Below are 9,425 nucleotides of genomic sequence, written 5' to 3'. Positions count from 1 at the left end.
ACACACACACACACATCCACGCCTCTCTTCAGAGTCATTGACAGCAAGGCAGGAGTATGATGCTAGAAGGGGCCCTTAGCAGCTCCTAGGGCAGCAGACAAGTTAAGGGGGGATGAGGATTGGGAAAAGGGGATTAGGTTTGTTGCAGAGGTTGTCATTAGTAAGCTTTGAAAGGCCACTCTCAGTAGAGTGATGAGGGCAAATACCATCCACTCCCCAAACCTGAGAATTGGACGTAAGCTCAGGGCCATCTAGTCTGCCCGGGACCTCACCAAGAGTCTTGCCTGCAGCGTCACTGGCAAGGGGCCCTCCCCCCACACAGTGAAGTTGTCTGGTGAAGGGAAGAGAAAAGCTGGTGGCTTGGGGGAAGTGGCGGTGGTGGTGGGGTCTGGGAACTTGATTGTATTTGTAGAAGCAGAGGGTAGAAGAAGCACTGACCTGGAAGAGGCTGAAGGTGGTGGAAGGAAGGGGGACAGTCGATGGAGGATCTTGAGTAGAACATGAGGTCAGAGGGCCCATTGGGAGATTAGTCATGAAAAGGCCCCTGCCCCCCTTCTGAGACAGGAAGGAACAGAGGGTGAGAGAAGACAGCATTTCAGGTGAATGAATGAATGAATGAATGAATGAAGCATTTCCTGGGCTCGGTGCTGGGGATACAGATGGAAGAGTGAGCCCGCCCCTGCTCTCAAGGGCCTCACGTCCTGATGGGGGGAGACAACGCACAGGTGAGCTTCCAGCTGCAGGGCCGATGAAAAGGTTTCATTCGTTGTCATTTCGATTGGAAAAAGTGATAGCAAGTTCTAGTGTGGAACCATTTTGACCTTGCCAAGGACTGGATTGCCAGAACTTTCCTTTCTGGGTCTCCAGTAGCTGCGGCTGCAGCCCCTGCAGGGGCAGTGACCAGGCTGCATCTCCCCAGGGGCTGCTCCCTTGGGTTCAGGGTCTGAGGGGCCGTGCGGGTGGTCACAGGGGTGATGGTGGCACCTGCTGCCTCCTGTCTGTCCTCCGGGGGCCATGCTGCCATGCCTGCCCTGAGAGTGGCCGCTGACTGGCAGTGAGGTAGAGGATGCTCCTTAAGAGTAAAGCATGAGATGGAGAGGTGGGCTTGTCTGCAGAGAGGATGGGGATTGGGCAGGAGGAGAACCTTCTGCTGGGGGGAAACGAGATGGATGAAGGCTTGTGAGTGGCACCGAGCGCCCAAAGCAGGCCAGACCACATTACTCAGCAGCGGAGCCAGTCACCCTGCCTTTATGGCTTTGCCAGAGGTCTGTGGGATTTGCCCCCAGGCTTGGATTGTCGGTGCCCATAGAGTGGGGAGGGCTGGACCTCACCAGAGGGTGTGGCCCCTGGGGGAGATGTGGAGAGGGCAGGGTTCAAGGGCCTTGCTCTGGGGCCTTGGTTGGGCAGGGAGGCAAGCGAGTGCAGAAGGGAGCTAATGGGCCAGGAGAGTAGGGAAGCCTCAGAGCACGTTCAGTGACAGTGAGGGAGTGGGATGGGGGACAGAGAGGGAAGTGCATAAGGATACCTTGAGGCCATGTGGGTAGGCAGGACTGTGAGCCAGGGGCTTTCTCCGGGCAGAGGGGAGAGGGCAGCTATGTGCGTGGTCGTGTGGACCTTGAGAGAAGGGGCCATGGAGAGATAGCGGTGGGATTACCTAACACTCTGGCCCTGCCTTTGAATGAGGAGCGGCCCCAGTGCAGATCCTGCCTCACTCACTCACCTCCCTGGCCAAGTCACTTTATCTTTCTGAGCCAGTTTTCTCATCTGTAAAATGGGGCTAAGCATGGCACCTTCCCCCCAGGGCGCTTGTGAGGATCAGAGGAGGCAAGAGCTGTGAAGTGCTATGCAAAGTTTAAAGTGCTACATGAATGCTAGCTGTTACTGCCATCATTATCATTATTTTTATCATATCAGTGTGAATGTAGGAGGGCGAGAGAGACAGAGACAGAGAAGAGATGGGGGGATGGGGCAAACTCAGGAGGTAGCTATGAGATTGAAGCCCGGCTTCTCCGTTTCTCTGTCTTGTTCATCGTGGCCTGCTCTAGACACCTTGGCTGCTGCTGGGTTTGCGTTTTCCCTTGGGTTTGGTCCTTTGAACGTCCCCCCTCCTGTCCTCAGCCTCCAGACCTCTCCCTTCCCCCTCTGCACCCCACCTTCCATCTTTCACCAGATGAGTGCTATCCTTGCCTCCACCAGCTTCTGGTAGGGATGCAGCCCCGCTCTCATGGCCCCTACAATGGGAGCTCAAAGACCTGAGGATTTACCAGCACGGGGATCCGAGCTAATCTAGCAGGGCTGCGTGTTTGTGGTTTTGCAAAGAATTCACCGTATAGTGTTAGTTTTATATGATTCATGTCAGTAAATTCTAAAATCAAATCAGATTTGAACTCTAGGCTTCAGACAAAAAGGATTTGTGGACTGGGCCATATTCTCCTGATGTTCTTTCAAAAATATTAATTTTTTAGGAAAGGAGAAGGAATCTTTAAATCAGACAACATTTCTACGATATCCATCCTAAAAGATGTACTTTCTAAAGAAGCCACGAAAAGAAAAATAAATCTCAACATAGCCTATGGTAAAAAAAAAAATTTCAATTAAAAAAATTGTGTAATAGTGCATTATTAAAGCCACCATACCAACTAGCATCTGTATCTTCTCTTTCTTAGAGATCAATGAAGTATCTGTGAATCACACATTAAAGCTGATCCACCCGAAACTGGAATACCAGCTGCTGTTGGCCAAGAAGGTGCAATTAATTGATGCTTTAAAAGTAAGCCCAGTTTTCGGATTCACTTAACCCTGTGAAGCCATTTTCTGTAATATTTATTATGGAAATGTTCTGATTTTACCCAAAGAATAACATTGTCCATTTTTTCATTTGGGACATTTTGCAAAAAAATGAAATGTTGGGGCAGCTAAGTGGCGCAGTGGATAGAGCACTAGCCCTGAAGTCAGGAGGACCTGAGTTCAAATCCAGCCTCAGACACTTGACACTTACTAGCTGTGTGACCCTGGGCAAGTCACTTAACTCCAATTGCCTCTAAAATAAAAAAAGAGATGTTATGTTGTCCTGTAGCTGTTGGCTTATCACTGGAATAGAAAAGAGAAGATTACAACTCTGGCTCATTTTTTAGCGGGCCTAAAGAAACCCTTTTGTCGGTCTTAGAAATGTTTTATGGATCAGATTTTGTTATTCTGAAATGTTACCACGCTGTAAGTCAAGAGTTGAGTCATGGGTGAGAGGAATGTGGTGCAGTGAATAGCAAGCTGGCCTTGGAACCAGAGAGGTTTGGCTTCAGCTCCTGCCTCTGACCCATCCTGGTTGTGTGACCCTGACCTCACCCAGAGAAGGGATTCCCCATTCCAGGGACATCCCAGCTTTAGCCTCTGCCCCGATCCCTCGAGGGAGACCAGGGGAAAGCTTGCCAGCCCCGCCGATCCTGAGCCTGGGTGGCAGGATGTGGTTGGAGAATGAGCCGATTCCAGGCCTGCAGCTCTTCCGAGTGGATCGTGCCAGGCCTTTGGGCCCCGGGTTTCCACAGCTTTAAAATGAAGAGGGTGAACTCACTGGTTTTCAAGGTCCCATCCAGCTCTGATGATCAGTGATGCTGTGACATTGTGGCCTTCGCTAATTTAAGGGGGGGTGGAAAGGGGGAGCCAGGAAAGCAGAAGAATGGCTTGGGTTTGAGGTGAGGGGAAGAGGCTGGCAGGGGAAGGAGAGCTTGTCTTTGGTTAACTTTGTAGGTTTGATAAAGGGAAGGCCATCCATAGTAATTATTTGGTAGACCCATTTACCATGGACTGGTGTTAGCTAGTCCACAGGCCAGTTCTTGGGAAACGCTGGACAAAAGGATGTAGTCAGAATGCCAAGTGTGGGGGACAAATGCCAGACGTTTTAAAAATTTGCCCTACTCTCTAGTCAGGATGGCCTTCCCAAGGCTCATCTGTCTGCTGCTGTTGCTGTATAACAGAAAACTTCACCGGGGGGAGGCGAAGGGGCCATTCCTGAAAATTCCCTTCGAGCTCCTTGGATTTGCGGACTAACCAGTGACTTTGTCTTACTTACTCCAATAAGGAATTACAGCTGCACGAAGGAAATGCTGACTTTCTGATCCCGGAATATCGCTGTATTCTAGAAGAGGCCGACCATCTGCAGGAAGAGTACAAGAAACAGCCCGCACACCTGGAAAGGCTCTATGGTCAGTCAGCCGTGCTCACAGCACCTGGCAAGCCAAGCGGGATGGGTGAAGCTGGCCCCCAGCATGACTGATCCAGCCAGTGTTTAGGGAAGGCAGCTCTGTGTGTGTGTGTGTGTCTGTGTCTGTGTGTCTGTGTCTGTGTGTGTCTGTGTGTATCTGTGTGTGTGTCTGTGTGTGTCTCTTGTCCACACCTCTGATTTCTCAGGAGATGAGGAAACACCCCTGCCCAAAACCACTGAGAGGTTAGGTGATGTGTCCAGGGTCACACAGCCAAGGTGGGCCCCAGGTAGAGCCAGAACCCAGGTTATCCCGACTTGAGCTGCTCTGTTAGGGACTGTGTCTCCTGTTCTTGGACTGTTTACTCACTCTGATACAAAAACCAGGCAGCAGAGAGACGTCTGGGCATCCTCCTCTGGCATCATTGTTTGTAAACCTTGATGAGCTGAAGAAAACACTAGGGATTTCAAGGCATTGTAGTTACTCTCTTGTGATACAGACTACATCCTGCAACAGTAAACACCTTAATTTAGGTGTCTTAATGAGTAAATATTTGAACTCTTAAGAGTTTTTACTCTTTCAGCTAAATTAAAATGATGAATGCTGTCTCCCAGTACCAGTCTGACTTACCCAGTTAGGTCCCCAGGCACTGAGAAAGGGAGGGTCTTGCCCGTGCCCACAGAGTAAGGGTTGGAGGAGGCACGTGGTCCCTGGTCTTCCCTGCCAAGCCTAGCACCCGACCCCATGCCATACAGTGTAAGGCTGGCACTTTTAAATTTGAAATTTTAAAGATCACTTCCCATGTATTCAGGATTCCTAGGTTAAATGTTTTCTGTGTTTGGATTTCACCTGTATTCCAATAGTTGGCTCACATGGCAAGGTGGCCTTTTTGAGTAATTTGTTCCCACTTCGCTTTGCCTTCTGGGAAAGGATTTAGGACATGCTCAGAAACATTTGTCCAAGGAAGAGTGTTTGTTTGAAGTGATCTCTGTGCAAAGAGAGACAATTACATGCCGTACGAGATTGAGAACTAGCCTCGGGGCCAGGAAGACCTGGGTGCCAGGCCTGCTGTGGGACCCTGGGCAGGTCACTTAACTCTTCAGTGCTGGGGGCTCCTGTCTGACTAGGCCTTGCAGAGAAGGTGCTGCCTGCATTGGGAGAGAGCGTTTCCTCACCTGGGAGTTACCTATGCCAGTGAAATCACAGTCCTAGCCCTGGGTAAAACAGGTCGTGTGACTGCATGGTGATGAGCAGATCTGAGGAGGGTGGGGCGGTGCTGGCGGGCTCCTGACAGGGACTGGAACCTAGCGGGCACTTAATGAGCGCTTCTTTGTGCCTCCTTCATGGGCAGCAGCAGTGGCTGCATCCGGCCCTTGTGAGGACAGGCTGCCTTGATGCTGAAGACAGCCGGAGGAACCTTCTGGTGTCTAGATGCAGCCACAAACCTGACCAAATCAAGCTGGAAAGCAGGGATTTTGATGGTATGGTTACAGATCTGGTGAAGGTCAGGGGTTGTCTACATGGTGGCAAAGTAACTAGTCAATTCCGGTTTTAAAAAATTAGCCAGACTAGTTATTAGTGTTGTATAAACAAAACAACCATTTAATTGCCTGTCTCTGTCCCTTAATGAAGTCGTTATAATGGTGAATGAGACCCTGAAACTGATACCCTCGAACAGGGGGGCTCCTCTGTATGGGTTCCTCTTTGTGGGCTGAGCAGCTGTGGGGGTGGGGGCAGATGCAGGCTGAGCCGAGGGGTCCGTGGAAGCTGAGGGGTGGGAGTGGGTCACAGCAGCCTGACCGGGCCAGGGATGAGTTGGGAACGAGGCAGCTGCAGCTGTCAGAGAGGCCCAGGGGAAAACAGGCCCATCTGAGCAGCTGCTGGGAGATCCTGGGCCCAGGGTCAGGCCAGGCCCAGACAGACACAAGCATTTATGAAGGCCCTGCCATGTGCCAGGCACTGGGCAAGCCAAGACAGAAGCAGAGCAGTCCCTACCCTCCAGGACTCGATGTTCCACCTGGGGAAGACTGTGTGCACGGTGTAGGTACGAGATGATTGGATGGCACCAGCCTTGGGGAGATCAGAGAAGGGCTCAGGGAGGAGGACATCGGGGCAGCTGGGGAGGCCAGGGTGAGGATGCCGAGGGTGGCACTGCAAGCGTCCTCATTGGCAGGTTTGATGGCCTTTCTTCAGTCCCCCTTGGACGGGCTGTCCCTGTCTTCTCTCCTGGTTTTCCTCCTTCTTGTCTCCATCTCCCCAGCTTGTGTGCTCTAATAACCATGGGCGCCCCACAGGCCTCCGTCCTGAGCCCTCTCCCTTCTCCCTCTGTTCCATTTCACCTGGTCATTTCATCAGCTCCATGGAATCAGTTAGCTTTTCTATGCTGATGATTCTCAGATCCACTCATCCAGCCCCACCCCCTCTGCTCATCTCCTGGATCTCACCTCCTGCTGCCTGTCAGACGTCTTGAAGCGGATGTCCAGGATGCATCTTAAACTCGACACCACCAAACTGAGCTTTTATGTTCCCCAGCCTCCCTTCTTCCTGCTGCTCCTACTCCTTCCTTCTCTTATTCTGGGGGGCACCCGCACCCTCCAGGTCGCCCAGGCTCACAATCTCCATGTCCTCCTCCGTTCCTCACTCCCTCATGTCCCTGTGTTCAATCCATTGGCGTGGCCATTCGACCTTTTGTCCCCTCCTCTCCTCTGATGCTGCCATCCCCCTGGGGCAGGCCCTCCTTAGCTCACCTCTGGACTATTTCAGGGGCCTCCTTGTGGGTCTGCTTGCCTCAAGTCTCCTCCATTCATCCACCAGTGAGCTTCCTAAAATGCAGCTCCGACCACATCACTCTCTGTGCTTGGGAAATTCCAGTGGCCTCCCTGTCAATCCTCTTTGTGATTGAATATGAAATTTTTAGAGACCACTGTCCTAGAAGCTGGGTTTCTTATACTTAATATTTTTAAGAACAGTGACAGGCCCTTTTGTGATTTCAATGATGAAATCACAAGTCTGGACAAAAAAAAAGGGAGGGGAGAAAGACCCTAAAAAAGGCCCCTTTAAGTGGCTTTCTGTGTTCAAAGGTTACATTTGCCTCTAGGAAAATGTGTCCTTGTGGGTCGTGAAAGCTGATGGCTGAAAACAAGCATTTCTTTTTCAGGCATGATCACTGACCTCTTCATTGATAAGTTCAAGTTTAAAGGCACCAATGTGAAGACGAAAGTTCCTCTTCTGCTGGAGATTCTGGACAGTTATGACCACAATGCCCTGATTGCTTTCTTTGATGCTGCTTAAAATGTCAAATGCATGCCATCATCAAGATGGCCCGGTCTGTGAAAGGATATTTTTTGAGTATATCCTCGATTAGATTTGGAACATTTTTACACGGTTCGGACTCCATCTCAAATGTTATCATTTGGATGATGTCCTGACATTTTTCAAGAAATTGTATTTTTTATTAGATGGTTCTTTAAAAAAATATTTTTTTTAATTTTCAGCCTAAAAGAAAAGGTAATTTTAAGAGTTATAGAGATGACTTAGTGACATCAACTTCCCTGAATATTGGTATTTGGGAAGTAATAACATTCCAATATGGCAGGAGAATTGGTTTTATGGTTTAAAACATGCTTTCACACGTCTTCCCATTTGATCCTTCTCACATCCCCAGAAAGTACAATAGAGAATTATTATTCTCACTTTACAATGAGAGAACTGACTCGGGCACCATGAGAGAAGGAGATTTAGCGTCATGGGAACACACCTTTAGAGTTGGCAAGGCCCTTCAGATTAGGCCCCAGCCTCTTTTACAGATGATGAAACTGAGGCCTATGTAATTTGCTCCAGATCACGTAGCTAGTGAGTGTCTGAGCCGGACTGGACCCCTGGTTTTCTGACTCCTCTTCTGTGTATTTCTACTGTCCATCAGACCCGTGGTGCTTTCTTGGGATAGGTAATGCTCTTGGTCTGCCCATTACTGATTTGGGAACGGGGCTGGTTATGCTAAATAAGAGAGCCAGCGGGGTCTTCTGGCTCATTATCTGTGTGTCTGATGGCCCCCAGGAGAGAGGTGGCACCCTGGGAGAACCAGGATTGACCCTGTGACTCAGCTCTCGAGCCCTATGGTACCTAGGGGATGCTGCAAAGGTGGGGGAGGGAGGGAGGGAACCTCTGCCAGTTTCTTGAGTCTTTGAGGAAAGGACCCAGACACTCTAGCACTAAATTATTTTCCTTTCCAATGAACGTGATTGTATTTAAGTTCACAGGAAATCAATAAAAAGGTCAGTCTGGTTAAACAAATGGTTGTTTCCCAGGATGGGGATTTTCGTGTGTTTGTGTGTACACTACGAGAATGCTTCGAACGCCGAGTACCTAGAGTTGGCCGCCTTCCTTGCTTGTCTTAAATTTGAAAATGGCATTTAAGACCTTCCGTTCGCTGGGCAGGGGCATACTGGCAGGTGAGGAGGATGCTGAGGTCACGTGGGCAGGGTGTAGCCGTCCAGACACGCCGGCCGGGAGCGGCGGGGCAGGCTGAGGCCAATCTCCTGCACGATCGTCTGGGAGCGGTGTAGACCGAGCAGGATTAGCGCTGTGCCCGGGCGGGCAGAGTAGGCCCGGCCTGGCACTGGGGAGATGGTTAGTGATCGGGGCACTCTCCCACGTGCTTGTCAACAAGTCTGGGATCTCTTCCTTTGCAAAGGGGTGCCGTCTGCGATCCTCCCATCCCGGAGCCCCCCGCGGACCTCCTCGGGCTCAGTGCGGGCTTGTCCCCCGTCTGGGTGGTCTTCTCCACCCCCCGCCCCCGTGTAATTATCACGTCCACACTGCTACCCGCGCACGGCGCCCCTGCTGTGTGCCTGCAGACGCGACTTCATGTGACACCGACACCGGACACGTCCCTTGGTCCGTGGGGACCCCCCCCGAGCCTGCCGCCTTCGTCCCTCCCGGCCCGGGGGCCGCTTTGTTCCTCTAGCCCCCGGCCGCGCGTCCCCACGTGGGTGCCTAGGAGGGGCGGGGCGGGGCTCCTCCCCCTCCCCCGCGCGCGGGGCTCCTCCTCCCCTCCCTTTTCCCCTCCCCTCCCCTTTCCGCCCTCCCCTCCCCTTTTCCCCTCCCCTCTCCCTTTTCCCCTCCCCTCCCTTTTCCCCCCTCCCCTCTTCCCCTCCCCTCTTCCCCTCCCCCTCCCCCGCGCGCGGGGCTCCTCCTGCATAACTGGCCTCGAAGATCGGAAGAGCGTCT

At 51.6% G+C, this 9,425-nt stretch overlaps 1 protein-coding gene across 1 annotated transcript in view; it reads left to right on the top strand.

The window, feature by feature from the left end:
- Positions 1 to 8,489, top strand: part of BBS7 (Bardet-Biedl syndrome 7) — a 72,069-nt gene extending 63,580 nt beyond the window's left edge. Inside the window, exons 16-19 of the mRNA XM_027853754.1 lie at positions 2,466 to 2,575; positions 2,667 to 2,770; positions 4,076 to 4,199; positions 7,354 to 8,489. Coding sequence (XP_027709555.1) covers positions 2,466 to 2,575; positions 2,667 to 2,770; positions 4,076 to 4,199; positions 7,354 to 7,487 — 472 coding nt within the window. The 3' untranslated portion in view covers positions 7,488 to 8,489. The remainder of the gene's footprint in view (positions 1 to 2,465; positions 2,576 to 2,666; positions 2,771 to 4,075; positions 4,200 to 7,353) is intronic.
- The last annotated feature ends 936 nt before the right edge of the window (positions 8,490 to 9,425 follow it).

Source organism: Vombatus ursinus, unplaced genomic scaffold (assembly GCF_900497805.2).
Source record: "Vombatus ursinus unplaced genomic scaffold, bare-nosed wombat genome assembly UNPS02010193.1, whole genome shotgun sequence".
NCBI classification, from domain to species: domain Eukaryota; kingdom Metazoa; phylum Chordata; class Mammalia; order Diprotodontia; family Vombatidae; genus Vombatus; species Vombatus ursinus.
This window is presented reverse-complemented; position numbering and strand designations above follow the sequence as displayed.